General features: G+C 40.0%; 2 protein-coding genes across 4 annotated transcripts in view; one reads left to right on the top strand and one right to left on the bottom strand.

Moving 5' to 3' along the window:
• Positions 1 to 13428, top strand: part of pitpnc1a (phosphatidylinositol transfer protein cytoplasmic 1a) — a 49998-nt gene extending 36570 nt beyond the window's left edge. The window contains exons 4-11 of the mRNA XM_028600145.1: positions 156 to 304; positions 2664 to 2752; positions 4071 to 4078; positions 7031 to 7102; positions 8497 to 8592; positions 9795 to 9950; positions 10570 to 10633; positions 12071 to 13428. Coding sequence (XP_028455946.1) covers positions 156 to 304; positions 2664 to 2752; positions 4071 to 4078; positions 7031 to 7102; positions 8497 to 8592; positions 9795 to 9950; positions 10570 to 10633; positions 12071 to 12381 — 945 coding nt within the window. The 3' untranslated portion in view covers positions 12382 to 13428. The remainder of the gene's footprint in view (positions 1 to 155; positions 305 to 2663; positions 2753 to 4070; positions 4079 to 7030; positions 7103 to 8496; positions 8593 to 9794; positions 9951 to 10569; positions 10634 to 12070) is intronic.
• Positions 13429 to 13804: 376 nt separating this feature from the next.
• Positions 13805 to 17248, bottom strand: slc25a19 (solute carrier family 25 member 19). Of its 3 annotated transcripts, XM_028599908.1 has the most exons (8): positions 17136 to 17246; positions 16940 to 17041; positions 16155 to 16315; positions 15640 to 15795; positions 15385 to 15555; positions 14910 to 15090; positions 14695 to 14825; positions 13805 to 14613 (listed from the first exon to the last, which is right to left on the bottom strand). In XM_028599908.1, the coding sequence occupies exons 3-8, from the start codon at positions 16284 to 16286 to the stop codon at positions 14398 to 14400; spliced, it is 987 nt and encodes a 328-aa protein (XP_028455709.1). In that variant the 5' UTR covers positions 16287 to 16315; positions 16940 to 17041; positions 17136 to 17246; the 3' UTR covers positions 13805 to 14397. The 3 variants fall into 3 exon arrangements, with proteins under 3 accessions (XP_028455709.1, XP_028455712.1, XP_028455711.1); XM_028599911.1 differs by lacking the exon at positions 16940 to 17041 and having other exon boundaries at positions 17102 to 17248; XM_028599910.1 differs by lacking the exon at positions 16940 to 17041.
• Positions 17249 to 17414: the final 166 nt, after the last annotated feature.

Genomic DNA, 17414 nt, shown 5'->3' with positions numbered 1-17414 from the left:
TATAACAATGTTGATATGTCAGAATGACCTCCTCCTCCTTCCTTAATTGCCTCACTAGATTTAATAAAACAATCAATCTAATAACAAGCTTCTCTGTTTGTTTGTTTGTTTGTTTGTTTGTTTGTTTGTTTGTTTGTCTCCTGTCTGTCTTACAGTACAGGATTGGCCAGCTGTATATGATCAGCAAACACAGTCATGAACAGAGTGAACGTGGGGAGGGGGTGGAGGTTGTCCAGAACGAGCCATACGAAGACCCTGAGCACGGATCAGGCCAGTTCACCGAGAAACGAATCTACCTCAACAAGTGAGTGTCTTCCTCTCCCCATGTAACATCAATTTAATTAAATAAATGATTTACAATGTATAAATGTGTGTTTTATATACTACTCTATTCTCTAAAAGGAGAAACAATGTGAAACAATGTAGTAAAGTGTCCCTTTTCATCTCTCTCCAAGCCTATTTTGTTGTGCTTTGTTAATCTTGATGAGCGTGAAATTTAGTATTTCATTTTCTGCTATGTTGATTACAATTGAATTAGCTGCTGTGTGCAGTCTGAAATTGTCTCCTGACTAATTTGAGATTTCTCATTTGCTCTGAATGTGACCCCTTATCACAGACCTGCATCATTTTTTTCTGTTCATTATTACAGTGAAAATAAATGTGCACATGTGTACATAATATTAAAGACACTTGGACCTTTCATTGAGTGCACTGATAAGGTGACTCCAGGTGAAAGCCTGGTTTAGCAACACATTGATTTTCTCTTATTAACTCTAACGAATGCAAAGGATTACATATAACAAACAGAATGGATGAGTTAGAGAGTAGCATGCAAGTTAATGTCAGGGATATAGAAGTTATAATATTATATATATATTTATTATTATAGGTATACCTGTACAATCTAATGCGATAGAACAGCACTGCCATAACATTTATCTTTACAAAGCTCATAATGCAGTTTTTGGTGACAGAGTTGGAAATGTTTATTACTGAGATTATAGTTAGTGGTGTGTTACCACCATCACACTGTCAGACAGAAAACTGACAACAAACAGCACTGACGGGGCTATGCTTACATGAAAAACAGCACAAGAAAGAAAACAAGATATTAATAATGCACTTTTAAGTAGCGTTAATCGGAAGAAGAAACTATGACACAAAATAGATCTTCTATTTGATCTATTTGGTGCTAACTAATTATTGTGTTGTGCGGCTATAGAGCAATAATGTAACCTGTCCTTATGATGATAGACCCTTTTGAACTATTGCCCCATTCGCTCCCCTCATCTATAGTTTGTTAATGCTCAACTGAAAAACGGAAGATATGACTGATATAAGATGCAGTTCGATAGATCAGAATCAAATACTGGGTCACTCATTCCCAAAAATAAGACAATGAGACAATGATGAAAGGAGAGCCACATGAATACCAAAGAGAGATCCAGACAGGGGAAGGTGTTGTAGAAGTGAAGTGACAAGTAAGTGGGCCTTTGAGAAATGTGTCATTGACAAACTCAAAGGACAGAAAGGTTTAGTGCTGTGTGTGTGTGTGTGTGTGTGTGTGTGTGTGTGTGTGTGTGTGTGTGTGTGTGTGTGTGTGTGTGTGTGTGTGTGATGATATATATATATATATATATATATATATATGTATGTATGTATGTGTGTGTGTGTGTGTGGCTTTAAGTTAAGGCAGTGTGAAAACATGTCTTCTGTGTCTGCACACTCCCCTGCCTGTTTGACAGTCCATTGAAGCAAGACCCGAGGAAACCTTCCATCTCCATGTCCCAGTGGCCTTCACATACTCTCAGTATAATCTCCACATTCAATTGCAGCTGCTAGAAACTGAATAAGAAGGGAAGAGGGTGATAATGTGGGAGTTAAAATAATCAATGGCTGGTTTAAAAGAGAATTATCCTTAAAGTGAAATTTGGTACAGCTAAATGTTGGCTTTGTTTCCAATTATGGTGCTTTTGCCATGCTAGATTGTCTTATATTCAGTCAGCAGAAATCTGGACCGACTGTGATTTGGGCTGCAGAAGTTTGTGATGGGGACTCAATAATGAGACAGTCCGCACTCACTTTTTCTCTCTTGCTAATCAGGACTTACTGTTCTATTGTTAAAAGTATCAAAGTTTAAAGAAGAAATCTGCTCTTTTTCACCTGTGGTTCATGCATTTCTCAAATCTTTGGCTTGGCAATCTCCTTCCAGCTAAGCAAGATTTGGCCCATGTCATTCCCCTTCCTCTGTTTGCATTTTGATTGGATGTCCAATAAATTGCTTGGCTTCTTGGCTTCAACTATCCACATTTAGAATCAATTTGTGCTGAGTAATAGCTAGTTTTCTGTACTTTCGCCCTCCGTGTCCATCCCAATATCTGTCACGGTGCAAGCTCTGGTAAAACTCCACTGCAGGGTGGAGTGTGTAATCAACGTCCCCAGGGGCCATCACGGCTGCCTTGTATGGCCTCCTCTAATGACTCCACACAGCTGGATGCTTGTCATTGCTTTTTCTAGGTGATAGGGCAAAGGAAAAGAGCTGAGCAACTTTAAGAGACTACTACTTTGACACAAGCTATTTTTCTCATCAGTCCTCTGCCTTTTTCTGCCTTTTTCATTTTTCAGTTTACAAATCCATCCACTCTTCTTTCTCTGTGTTTCAGCAAGCTGCCCAGTTGGGCCAGAGCAGTGGTCCCTAAAATTTTCTATGTCACAGAAAAGGCTTGGAACTATTACCCGTACACTGTCACAGGTAATGCTTCAATGACACACCCTTGTGCTATTATCTACAATGTACATTTAAAATAGCATGTGTTTACATTCACATTTGTCCCACCATTATTACCTGCAGAACATTATAACAGAAATTAGCATTGGTTAAAAAAACTACTCTATTATAATAAAGATATATTCCTCTGTAATAGCATGGCTTTCTGCTGATCTTACTAGAATAAAATATACACACACATACTCCCATTTTTCTGCAACCCTCTACAAACGTGGCTCAGTTCACCTTCCGGCAGCCATTATATGGGATCACTGGAAGGGCAAAGGGATATGGAAGCAATATTCTGTCCAACACAATCCACAATGAGCAGAGGTCAGGGGGGGGGGGTTGGTGGAAGTGATGGGGAGAGGACAGACAGTTTAAAACACCCTCACAATATGCTTTTTGATTTGTAGCTTGTGCCTGAGAATGGAACGTGTTTTGACTATTCTCAATAAGTTGCGTCACTTCTTTGCTGCTATTACATTTAAAAGGGACACTTTAATTCAGAGTACAGCAGCAGATTGAGTATGACATGAACCATGCACATAAAAATAACTATTCACCTTTTAGTTTACTAGTCGTGTTTTGTTTGTCTGTCAAGGATAGTGTGATGCACCTGCTATTAGTAGCTTTTCAAAGGCATTATGTTATTGTGGCACACTGTATACACCTGCCACAGAAGTGGTGTTTTTTATCATCTGGCAAGGCCAGGATGCAATATCTATTGATCAGGTTTGAAGGTTATACAACAAACTTGACACAAAGATGCAGTCAGTATTTGTTTATTATGTGTCAGACAGCTGTTTTGAAGTCATCCTAAATATGTTGTGTATACTGTAGGGGTTTCTGTAAAGTGTTTTATTTGAAGTGTCATCATTACAGTCTGTCAACCACCTTTGAAATTTTACGTAATAAACTTTTAGCTGAAGCAGAACTGCTTTAAATGCCACAACCATATTGATAGGTAATACACTACCATCAGTCTGCAGCTATCACATTGCCTCAAGGTTATGGGGAAATTCCAATGACTGGGAGCACTGCAACTCTCCTGTACGTACAGTTTGTCCATGTGACTAATAATTATTTTATTTCGACTGTCATAACTAAATTGTCTCCTCTCGTATGCTATCACTGGAACTGAATTGTTTTTGCTGTTTTTTTCCCATTTTGAACTAAATTGTTTCTTATTATCTCTCTCATACGGTTTCATTCCTTTTTGTCTCTTCTACCTGTCTGCCCCCATCACACACCTCCCATTTCTGTCCATTACACTGATGGCCTCTGCTGGGAATACGGTCAGAGTACACGGTGAGTACTTTCAATGTGTCTGCATTGCACCCACGCACACACAAAATCACACATACAAAAAAAAAAAAACACCTAGATCCAAAAGCTGACATGTATATCTTTGTGGTAGAGGTTAAATGTGCCTACACTTCCTGAATGGTTCTGGAAGAGGATGGCGAATGTGTGTGAAAATCCAGTCACCAGCAGGAATTCATGGTTTCTTGAATCGTAACATACAGATGTCTTGCTGCACCATCTCATCTGTCACACTGTGCACATCTGTATGCAGCAACACACCAGTGTATTGTGATACAATGTCTTGCAATACACTAGCCCCATATCACGCTGTAGAAGGTTTCCTTCTTTTATTATTTTCCTTTCCACAGTTCAGCCTTTTGACAGTTACTAGCTTGTTGACATGTTAATGTTGCTGTGTTTGCATGCAATTTAATACTGTACATACTAATGCATCTCATTCTCCTCCATTTCTTCTTTGGGAATCTCAAAGTCTTCTTAGGCCAAGTGTTAGATGTAATCCCTCCAGTGTGGTTGTTTTGTGGGTCTGCCCTGGGGTCACCTCCCAATTGGATATGCCTGGAATACCTCTGCTGGGAGGAGTCCATTATTAATTCTCTTCAGCAGTCCCATCAATTTATGTTTTTATACAAAGGAGCACCAGTTCTACTCAAAGCTTCTTCTGAACATCTGAACTATACCCGTAAGGGTAAACAAAGACATCCTGCCACGGAAACGGTTGCTAAAATGTAATTGCTAATTGTAATTACTAAAATCGACTTATAAGAGCTTCACCTTAAGGCCCAGATCGCTCTTCACCGAACACGTGCATACCTGCAGCACCGATCCGCCTGTCAGTATTAACTGATCAATCTAATTTTCCTTAAAAAACATAAAGAAATCCCCCAAAGCTCTCAACAGGTTAATTGTTGCTGAGAAAAAAACATTAATGCTTTTCTTTGGGACATTAGAGGAACATTAGCCTGCCCACCTTATGTCCAAAGCAGCAAGGAAACATCAATGAAGCGTGCATAAAATCAGCAGCAGGCTGATCTTTTCTCCTGAGACTGGACAGATACATGGAACATCTGGATATTTGAGAAAGATCATGCTGATGTGAAAGTGAATGAGTAAAAACTTGTTTTTACTTAATTCAATTAAATTCAACTCAATTAAATTTTATTTATTTATGTATTCTATTTTATTTAGTGTCAAATTACAACAGAAGTTATCTCAGGACACTTTACAGAGTAGGTCTAGACTACACTCTATAATTTACAGAGAACCAACAATTCCTCCCAAGAGCAAGCATTTGGTGTGACAGTTGCAAGGAAAAACTTTCTTTTATCAAGCAGAACCCTCAAGCAAACCCTTTGTAATACAAGTGAGTCACTCGCAGTATTCTCAAATCAGGCAATCATGATTTCGATAAGAGTCTCTAACAAAACAGAGGTCCACTTGTACGTTAAGCGAGTATTTATAGTCTGTATTAATGGTGCTTGTGTAGTCATGCTGCCTCATGGGACTGATATGCTTAGGAATGTTTTGTTATGATTAGCCCAAGGTGGGTGGTGATGATGCAAAGGACAATTATTGTGGCAATGACAATGACTTTGTTATTCAAAATGAGTAGTCATGTCATAAAGTCATGTCGCACTTTTCACTGTCTACCTGCCACCAGCGGGTTGACATTTTGGCTTTTAGCGAAATATCTTCATGACTGTTTGATGGATTACAATGACCTTTTGTACAGATATTAATGTCCACCTCAGGGTTAATTGAAAACACTTTGGTGATAATCTGACTTTTCAACTAGCACCACCATCGGGTTCAAAATGTGTATATGTCTAATACTTTGATTCATGAGAAAATACATGAATATAAATCCCCATCAGCCTCAGCTGTACTTTGCGTTCCATGCTAATTAGCTAATGTTAGATTGTGTTTAGCTATCGTGCAACACTAAGATGGCAAACATGGTAAACACAATACCTATTTAACATCAACAAGTCATTGTGAGCATGTTAGCATTCCGACATTTAACTCATGGCACCGCTGTGTCTGAGTACAGCCTCACAGAGCCGCTCACATGGCTTTAGACGTCTTGATATGTAGTCATGTCATCATACAACTTTTGTAAGAAAAGCAAAACAGATTAAAGGAATTTAAAAAGTAAGTGCTCAAAAGCATATCTTGGGCAAGTAACCACTGCATGAGCCATAGTGCATGCAGTGTGTGTTGTGCATCAGTCCATGAAAATTCTGCATACTGTATTGTGAGGTTTATACATAATATGATGAGGAAATTTATAACAAAGCATCAATGATCAAATAAAAGCTATTTCAGTCTTTTGTGAATGACATTGTCTTCTCCAGAATCAAGATTATGTGTTCATCCTCTGCCTTCAGCCTCTCTCACACAAACACACATGCACACATATTTTTCTTGTTGTCTCCTTCTAAGAGTCACAAGGCTAGTAAGACTAGGCAGCAGTGAATTACTGCACTGTGCACAATAATTACTTTTTCACACACAAACACACACCACCTGCTGTTCTTCAGCTTATGTAACCAGTATTCCACCGTTCTTTGGTTGCATAAAAAATAATTGGTCTTAAGCTTCAATCCAATCAACCTGCTGTGTTGTTTAAGAGCTGCAGCAGCAGCAGTCCATTTGGCCAAAGGTGTGTGTGTGTGTGTGTGTGAGGGGGGGGAAGGTGCAGTAAATCTACACTCAGTGAGAGAATAATCATTATCATCATCTGGTTTTAGCGAAAAAACACTGACATAGAGACACATAATTAGTCTCACATCTCATCCTGTGGATCAGTTGACAGAAATGTTCTACCTGTGTGTGTGATGTGATCTGTTCCAAACCAAGGCTATGTAATTATCATCTGACAACGTGATCACTGCTCATATCAATTTCTTACTCTCTTGTGTTTTGTATCCTCTCCAGTGCTCCTTCCTGCCCAAGTTTTCCATCCACATAGAGAGCAAATACGAGGACAACAAAGGGGACAATGATAATGTGAGTCGAGCTCAGAGTGTCGTGTGGTAGGGAACATATTGTGTGGGTAGATCTGAGTAAGAAAAAATGAATGTCAGCATGGTTTTTCAACAGATTTTTTTTTAAGTGTTTCGCATAATCTCTCCTTCCTTGCATTTTTGCCAGTCCCCTGTTGCACAACTGTCTGTCTATTGTATTGCCTCTTTTCTTTTTTGTGACACTGTTTTCACTCACACGCAGGTTACATCTTACAATGTCTTTCCATTACAACATTCATGTGACTAAAATGATCAACTTATGGCAATTAGCTGCAGCTCAGGCAGTTTCATCTGTAGCAAAACCATGACGAAATCAGAAACAATCCACCACCTGCCCTGGTTCTGTAGCTACATCACAATCAACAACTAAAAGTCACAGACATCATAGAATCAGTTAATCAGTTCAGTTCAATATAATGAACGTTATTGGCTTAAAGGTTTTGAAACATTATTGCCAAAGTATGTAGATACATCACAAACACGTTTTCATAAATCAAATAAAAATAGCTTAAAAAATGTTTCATCACTGTTAAAAACACTTAGCTCTCCACCTCTCCTTCAGTACCACTTGGGTGGCAGTAGGGGCAAGTGTGAAAGTTACGCAATACTGCATTGATCCAGACTGTAGCTGAAAACAAAAGGCTGCAGCTCCACTTAGTGGTGGCTCGTGGGAGTTGCAAACCCAGTATAATGGTTTCACAGACGGTCATAATATCACATTGGAAACTGATCGTAACAAGTGGGGGTGTTTTTAGAAGTTCAGTTTTGCTCCATCTGCTCTCAAGTTTACACATTCTCTCACCGCCTTCACCATTTGTACATTTGTCTTTCTTTTTTCTTCCTCCATTCTTCTCCCTCGTCACTTTTAATAACCTTTTCATCCGTCTCACTGCCCTTTCTCCCTTCCGCTACACCAGTATAAAAGTTTGACGTATGCGTAGAAAGTATGATCAACCTTCTGTGATGCAGGAGCGGTGAAATTGTTCTATTAAGGAGTGGATAACTGGCCGACATTGCTTTGCGGTTCCTGTGTGAGTCAGACACAGGAAGAAATCACTGACCACACAGAGTGAGTCACGTTCATCCTCACAGTGTGTTTAGTGTATTGTCTGAGGGTAAAGCCAGTAGGAAGGACATTATCTGTGCTCTCTACTTTTAAGACCAGCAGGAAATTATTTTCAAACCCCCTAACCTCTTTGAACCTCTGCTTTCCTGTGAAATATTTCATGATTTATTTTACTTCCTTTCTGTACTTAAGTGTGAAGCTACCCCATCACTGCAGTACTAAGTGACAGGGGAAATCAAAGTGCACCATCCCCAAGTACATTATTGATTTAGCTGTCTTCCTCTCATTTTGAACTGTTGCCTGTTCCTCAGATCTTTAGCAGTGAGCCCAGAGACGAGGAAACACAGGTGTGTTTGGTGGACATCGTCTATGATGAGATCCCCGAACGCCACTACAAGGAGTCAGAGGTGAGGGGAGTCAAGTCACTGACTAAAGATACACATGTTTCTGTTTGTATAAAGTGTAGAGGAGCGAATGAATACATGTATATGGCAGAGATAGAAGGAAGGTAATGGACAGAATAGAGGAAAGAATATGAAGATGAACAGAATAACAACGGGGGAGCAGAGAAGTTAACAAATGAGGAAGGAAGAGACCTGATGGTATGTGAGCAGATAAACAGAACAGAGTGTTATCTTGCTCTAGCAGTGCCGGCTCATTTTTGACCACCAGCTGGTCATCTGCCTCCTCAGAGTGCTGGAAATGCATGTTTATGTGAGGGGGAGGTGATGGATTTGGCATTTGTATGCGTGTGTGTGTGTGTGTGTGTGTGTGTGTGTGTGTGTGTGTGTGTGTGTGTGTGTGTGTGTGTGTGTGTGTGTGTGTGTGTGTGCCCGTCTATCAGGGTGTGATGGTCATAAAAAGCTGAGCTATTAATAATCAAGAGGGGTCATGATGTCACTGCAGTGGTGTTTTATAATTAACACCTCCACTTACACACACACACATAAACACACACACACACACACACACACACACCTCCCACCAGGCTTAATCGTCTTCTGCTTTTATCCTCTTGGAGCTAAAAAATAGCACCAAGATATCCTACTGTAAGGTAAAAACATTTTTAAAGGGATAAGCTCTCATTAGCATGTTTCACATTTTCCTTTTTTGTCTGCCAAGAAACTTTATGACAGGATTTATGCGCAGAGAAAAGCAACAGGCCTCTTTAACCTCCACTGCCTCTAAGTGTTTTCCCAGCACGGATGGATAGAGTTGTATATCACCCTTGCGCACACACTCTATCACAGTCAGACACATGAGACAAATGAGCACTACAGCAAAATGAGTCTATAGGGAGCAGTGATTAATGCACGTAAAGTTTGTGATTAGGGACTCCCACCGTGCAGCCTGGCTTGTGCTCTGCATGAAGCTTGTAATGGATGCAGGTGATCCTGTCTTATAGGCAGGGGGAGGAAGTGTGTGTGTGTGTGTGTGTGTGTGTGTGTGTGTGTGTGTGTGTGTGTGTGTGTGTGTGTGTGTGTGAGATAATAGATAAATGATGGAATTTTTTTGGACTTCCTTTTTTTGCAGATAAATACTGACATAAGCTTTTTTTTCTGAAGAAGAATTTCTTATTTTTCTAAACTGGTGTCTCGTGGCCTTGCAGGACCTGAGGTATTTTAAGTCAAAGAAGACTACCCGAGGCCTCCTGCAGGAAGGATGGATCAACAACCAAGAGCCCATTATGTGCTCCTACAAACTGGTCACAGTCAAGTTTGAAGTCTGGGGCCTGCAAACACGTGTGGAGCAGTTTGTACACAAGGTTAGGATAAAAAAAAAAAGTTCTTCCCTCTCAGATATACCCTCTCCTTACTCAGTCAAACTTTTTGACCCTAGGTCGGTGTCAGTGCTAAAGGCGTTTAATGTGCTCTGAAAACATGCGACACACAACCAGTTGGCCATGAACCAAATCAGATGTTCCATTTTCGCCTTCTACAATATGTGAGCTGTTTATATCCCACAGATAGTCTTGCACCACCTCCCTTTACAATGGCTGCACAATTTAAACTTAATATCTCCTAATTCCCAAATCCATTTTGCCTAGCCCTCTACAGCATCTGTTCCTGGGGTGAACTGTCCCTGTGCTCTCCTTGCCCAAGGCACACACAGACACACACACACACACACACACACACACACACACACACACACACACACACACACACACCGGCAGGGTAATTTCTTGCACCGGTAGTGACTCATATTAATCACATTCCTTCAGGGGTGAACAGAAACAACTTTTTACAGCCTTCAGAGTTAACTCATTCTGATTCATATTCTCTCTCCTTGAACTCTCTCTGTCCCTCTTTACCTTTCTTCCTTTGTGATTGTGCTCCTCTTTTGCTTCCTCTTCCTCTCTTTTTTTTTCAAATTCTTCTCAGGTGATTCGAGAGGTCCTGCTTTTAGGACACAGGCAGGCTTTTGCCTGGGTGGATGAGTGGATTGGTGAGTTTATTAGAGATGGCATGGCTTATGAAACATGGATTAGTTTTGTGTATAGACACTGACTCATCTCCAGATTGCAGTTTGATAATGTGGCAGAAATCAGTACACTCGCAAATGGAATAAAGTTGACTGTTTTAGCCCAATCTGTGTGACTCAAATTCAAAGCATACCTCATAGAAAGTATTGTAAAAAGAATATGTCTTTTAAGGGTCCAGCACAGACATTTTTAGCACATTTAAGCATATTTGAAAAGCACTACCATTCATATGTTTATACAGTACAATAATACAGCATATGTGGTGTTTTGCCTTGTGATTATCAGAAACTGAGTACTGTACTGCACACAGTGCACACTGTTTACTTGTTTTTGGCTTTAAACATTTATAAAGATGACAATCTCTCAGCATGGTTAGATAACTCTACAAGCTTGCGCGCTGTTGTTTAGCATTTAATCCTAAAATGACAAGGTCAAATCCAACAAAGATAATGAAATGGTGGTTCAATGCATACACGTTTGTTTAATTCCAGGGTGTTGTCCTTCTAAGCAAATTTCATCTTCACTTGTTACCTAAATTTGTATAATTAAATTTTTTAAGTGGTTCCTGTTGCTGTCACACTATTCATAGCTGAATATGTGCATGTTGTTTTTGTATTGTTGGACTTTTTTGTACTTCATGACAGTGAAGCATCTTTGAAATGAGGCTGTCTAATTTCCGTGAGTTTTCAATTTTTATGGAAAAGTTCACTGTTTTCAACTGCGTGCCCTCTTTTCATCTCCACTATTTGATAATTCATGTCACGCCTTCTCTGAGCCATTATTATTTAATTCGGGTTTTTTTAACCACTGTGCTACGGGCAACCTATCATAAACTTTTTGATCATTGCCGTCACACAAAACTGTGTTCAGCCATGTGAGGGTGTTGGTTTTGAACCACTAAATAGAAGCCTTATTTGATCTTTATACCCACAACTGTCTGATGCTATGCAGCTCTTTGTTTGAAGAATCCCAAAGATTATGTAGGTTTTTACAGAGATGTCAGAATAATCAAACCAATCAAACCAAACTGAAAACCAGACCTCCTTGGCGGAGGTAGTAATTATAAATACATGTACCTCTGGTTGGGAACCACTGTGACCTGTCTAAGAATAGACATAAAGACATTGATGAATGTCCGCACTTAGCTATGTTTTGTCATATCATAATATGGACATATTTCTATCACTGTCAATATTCATTTTTCCTGCTTTTCTCATTACTTTACATATAACAACAATAATTGAACTGTTTAAGTATAACCATGGCCAACATGCATTTAATTTCCGGAACAATTGATTATTTCTGTTAATCATAAGACACTGGACAATTATCCGCTGCCTTCTGTAGAATTGAATTATGAACCTATCACTTTTTTAAGTGTACTGCCTCCATCCCAACAGACATGACCATGGAGGAAGTCAGAGAGTACGAGCGGGCCACACAAGAGGCCACCAACCTGAAGATCGGCACCTTCCCCCCTGCCATCTCCATCTCAGAGACCCCCCTGCCATCAAGCACCCGCAGCGGCCCTAACAGCGCCCCATCCACTCCCCTCTCCACTGAAGCCCCAGAGTTCCTGTCAGTGCCAAAGGAGCGTCCCAGGAAGAAATCAGCTCCGGAGACCTTGACCCTGCCGGATCCGGGCCGCAGGGATTCACTCTTTAAACTGCCCAGCTTTTTCTCCTGGAACTCCAGTCCGCAGCCAGAATGAGAGCGGGGCTGTGTCACTGGGGAACACCCTCGGCCTGTGGATCAGTGGAGGATGCATGCCCAGCACATCCCACAATGCCCCCTCAGCCAGCTGAAGTGAAGGGTGATCCCAGCCCCCTCAGCCGACTCGCCGGTGTTACAGCAAAAGCCAACAGCTCTCAGACTGCCTTTACAGGTACAGACAGGCAGCCTGATCTACATAGCAAAAAGCCCTGCAAGGTGTAAAGGTATACATAGTGCGTCTAAAAGCAGCTGGAGGCTCCTCATTCTTCTTTCCTCCTCAGAAAAGTCAGCACCATGCATCACACAGCATCAAGTCCAATTAGTACGATTGAGTGTAGCATACATTCCTGAAAATGTTTCATCCCACAGATTATCACCTTGCTTTTCTGTGCTGACAGGATATGTTGAGATTCAGTCACACTTAACTTAATACTTAACATGTACAGAATGTAATTGTTTTTTCTGATTCAGAGTCTCTGGCTTTGTTCACAGGAGCTTGTGGTTTGACGTATCTGTTTATGTGGTTGGGACTTTTCAACAGATTCTTGTTGGCCACTGTATCAGTTGAGTATTATGGTTTTCACAGTCAGGTGTAAGGGTATTGTTTATTCTTGTATATACTGTATGAATATTGTTTAACAGGTAAAATGTCAGTATTTCAAAAAGAATATCATATCCAGTGATGATGCTGCTATGAAATTGCTCGTGTTTTAAAGAACAGGACTCATATCTTCTTTAAGTCTTTATTATAGTGAGTCCTGTCAGCCAAAGCATCTGTAAACTACTTGTGTAATTGCATGGTTTTAACTGCAGAGGCTGCTTTTAAATATTAAATGTTCTCGGTTTTCTCTGGTAAGAGACTTGATGTTGTGCTTTAACATACTGGTCCTGTAGTTTGCATGTTGTTTTGCTGCTTTATTAATTTCTTAAGTCATACTGTTGATGGGTTTTGTATTCAGTGAATTAAATTAAAATTCAATGCTGTTATATCCATAAAAGTGAGTCTTTGTTAATACAATTTATTATAATGGAATTAAAGATAACCACTCAAAAGGAAATAAACACATTCCCTAAAGTGGTTTTAGAAGCTAAAAGTATTACAATTTAAGATATGCAAAGTGCTTGTGGGACACATACAAAATATGTTTCACACATTCACTCAAAACACTTTCAGATGTGTGCTAAAGGCATAAGACTAGTTTGAAGGACTCAAACAGCGACTTGGCTCTAATAGACAGTCAGATGTATTTAACTTGCTTAATGATATCAAATAAAACATTAAAGCCGCTATTTCTCTGACCTGAATGTTGTGCTGCTGTTAGTGGGTCACAATCATTCATGTATCCTCTTGTCAACGGACCAAGCAGACCACTCAGTTTTTTATGAAAAAAATTTATTTAAAAAAAAATAATGACCTGAAGGTGTTGGACAGACATGGAGTCACAACCACAGCCACTCAAGAGTTTAACTTAGCAGGACAATCTACTGTAACTCTAACCCCTTAATTCACAGTGCATTCACCCTATAGTCAACAGGATTCTGTTTTGCCCACCACAGATACATAATAAAATAAATATAAAACAAGTTAATGTTTGTCAAAACCCATACGACCACACAATCAAAGCAAATTTTGCTGAATACTCCTCTTCCAATTTATTAACTAAATGTTAACAAAATGAGAGTCAACAATGGCAAAGTTATGAATAAAAGCTTAAAATGTGCAAAGTTGAGTTTGATCAATGTTATGACATTTATTTTCTATATATACCCTTAGAAACCTCTAAAATATAAAATACATAAAAAACAAAAATGCAATTTTGGACACCACAAGCCGTAATGACAGCACATTAACAAATACAATGAGGTTATGTTATCCTTATACATAAACACAAAAACACAGAGAAAAACACAGAACTTCGACCCAGGTGATAAATGTGTTAAGTGCAAGCAAAGGAGGAGGCATGGGTCTATTTCTGATGTGCGTGATTGTGCCATTGTTACTTTTTTCCCTTCACTATCTTTCCCCGAGGTCTCTGGTGAAGCCATTTGTTCTCTGCCTTTCCTTTAGGTTATGCATGGAATTGAGGAAAAACTCATACCAAAAAAAGGTGAAGCCTGTTGATAGTGCAGCCTTCACAAGGCTGGGTGAGAGGCCTTTGAAGAAGCCTCGGACGCCCTCATCTTTGGCTATTTGAACCATGCAGTCCACCAGGCCTCTATAACTCCGCACCTGCACATGAGAAACATACTTACACATTAGACCCAAAATATGTGCTCCAAACATGCGAAACATGTTGCAGAAGAGTTTTACCTGTCCAAAGTGAACTCTGGCTGCCTCAAAGCCCCCCACCTGCAGTCTCTTCTTGAAGAGGTCAAAGGGGTATGTCATTGTTTTGCTGATTATTCCAGCTCCACTGCCAGAGACCAGGCTTCTTAGGTCCCCTTGAAGGGAGACATAAAAGATAATAAAACTTCAAGCTGTGAATTCATACCTGTGGTGTAATAAAAGCCACGATCTACACTGACCTCCTGAGTTTCCAGCTGTAGCTGGTGGAGCCAACAGTTTCTTAAAGACATTGTAGAAGAAGAACTGCAGCCCAGCATAAGGAAAAACTGCCATCAGTGTTGGAGACAGGCCACGGTAAAATGTTAGCACTCCCTCTGAGCGGCACATTGTAGACACAGCATGACGCAGGTTCCTGTAAACCTGAGAAAACAGATGAAGCATAATAAAGTGTTTCTGCAGGGTTTCACAAAGTAAGCAAACGTTATCCTATTTGTGTCAGTAGTCCCCAGCAGTGAATAACTGTAGTTCCTGATGATATAATTCATTTAATTAACAGGACCTAGATAAGCTGCAGAAAATTGATGGAAGGATGATTATTTATTTAAATTCAGTTTTTGCTAAAAATTAGCACTTGTCAATTATGAGTCATTGAGCGACTAATTACGACTAAGAGTTGACGTAAGAAATTCTTGACTACAATCTAAAACTTTCTACCTTGGTTTCTCCCTGAGCTGCAAAGCGTGTCCGCAGTGTGTCCAGAGGCTGGCAGACCACTGTAGCAGAGCATGCCGCCAGACCACCACACACAAAGTGAATTCCTGCTGTCTGGCTGTCATACAGCGTCGACTTGTGGACCACCTCCGTCATTAACTCAAAACTGGCAAACTGCAAAGCACACGTACACAATTAAGTAAATCTTGTAAATACATGTAATCGTGTATAAAGACAGTTTTGAAAAGTTTACTCTACCTGGACAGCCCCGAAGCAGATGGAGAGTAGCTGTGCAGGGACGTGGCCCTTCCAGAAAGCAGAGAGTCCCTCCTCTGAATAAATGCACCGGGATGCCTGAAATAATCCCTGGTACTTCCCCTCGGGCCTACGTGAAGACAGACGCTCAATCTGCAGCTGTGGGGAAAACAAATTTGGATGAACACACAGCATTGACAACATATTTAAGTTCTATAACACAATTTATCATGATAGTTCAGCTGCCAAAATGTGATGCTAAGAGGGTAAAGAGCCAACAACTGATGATACATGTGCTTAAAACTTATATTATTACTTTGTGTGGCTCCAAATACAGTATAGTATAGTTTACCGCTTGACATGTGAAAATATTGAAAAACATTACGGCGCACTGTATTTTTGCTTTGAGTCAAATATCTTCAAAATCAGCATGAACGCTTACTGAACTTTATTCTGTCAGCATCTGGATGCTGCGATGAGCCCTGACCACTGCACACAGTGACTACTTTCTTCATTACCTGAAATCTGATTTTGAGCACGTCAAAGGGGCTGATGAGGGCCCTGGTGACCATCCCAGCAGCTGACCCAGCCAGGGCCGCCTCCTCTGGTGAGAAGGCTGCACACACAGCCCCAGGGTCATAGCCCACCATGACTCCACAGCCTCAGATTCCTGTTAGCACTGCAGAAACAAAATTATGAATTATTTGTGTTTTGTAAGTTTCACTTAGAAGAATGACCTAGAAAATATCTAATCAAATCCAAAATTATAGACATATCAAACTAAAGCATGGCACGGTAGACCTAGTTTGAACTGCACATTTTATAAAATCCTCATACGTTTTGTATGTAACCTGCAAAGTAGCCTAAACATAGTAGCAGTAAAGTACACGTACGTCTAAACTATACTTTGGTTAACTTGAGTAAATGTATTTAGTTACCTTTAAAGTAACTTAATACAGAGATGTATACATTTTGCTGTATGAAAATCCGATAATCTGAATTGTTCAAAACGCTGTTGTTTGAAAATGATAAAAACGCAGTATCCTGTATCTGACTTGTGTTAATGTGTGGTGTCTTGTAAGCCCAGTCAAAATTAACAACTTCATTCATTCATTTTTTTTCAAGAGTGCAGAAGTTTGCGGCACTTCTGCCTCGATGGACTTTCTAGATACTGTAGCCACCCACCAAATATTGTAAAAAAAAAAAATAATAATAATAAAAAATAAACAAAGAAAAAGAAAATATTAAATCAATTCCAGCAACACGCATAAAACGCTACGAGGACCAAATAAATTACACTCACAGTCACAGCATGTAGAGGGCATGCAGTGAGACCTTGGGGCTGACGTTAGCTAAGCTAACAACAACAACAGAGCAACTGTTGACTTTGTACAAAGGCACAGAGCTGCAACAGTGAAAGAGGCAGACAGACACTTAGGTTATAGTAACAGTCTTTCATAAATACCGGTGCAGCTACAGTAATGAACCCCGACACGTACGTTAATATAGGACAAGAAGAACTTTCTACTGCAAGCCACCATAGACAGTTAAAGAAAGCCGAAAGTAAGCCACACATTGATTTGCTAGCATTACTTCCGGGTCAGATACAAGGGAGTGAACTCCACCTCTCAAAGCAGAAATATCGCAACAAGATCAACCACTGCCTCACTTCAACACGTCGGAAATAACTCAACACTGATTGTCCTCATCCTTAGACTGTATCATTCCATTAGCGTCAAAGCAGATATTTATTTATTTATTGTACGAGGAATACCTCT

Source organism: Perca flavescens, chromosome 15, assembly GCF_004354835.1.
Source record: "Perca flavescens isolate YP-PL-M2 chromosome 15, PFLA_1.0, whole genome shotgun sequence".
Taxonomy (NCBI): domain Eukaryota; kingdom Metazoa; phylum Chordata; class Actinopteri; order Perciformes; family Percidae; genus Perca; species Perca flavescens.
Note: the sequence above shows the minus strand (reverse complement) of the source record. Positions and strands in the feature narration are given on the sequence as shown.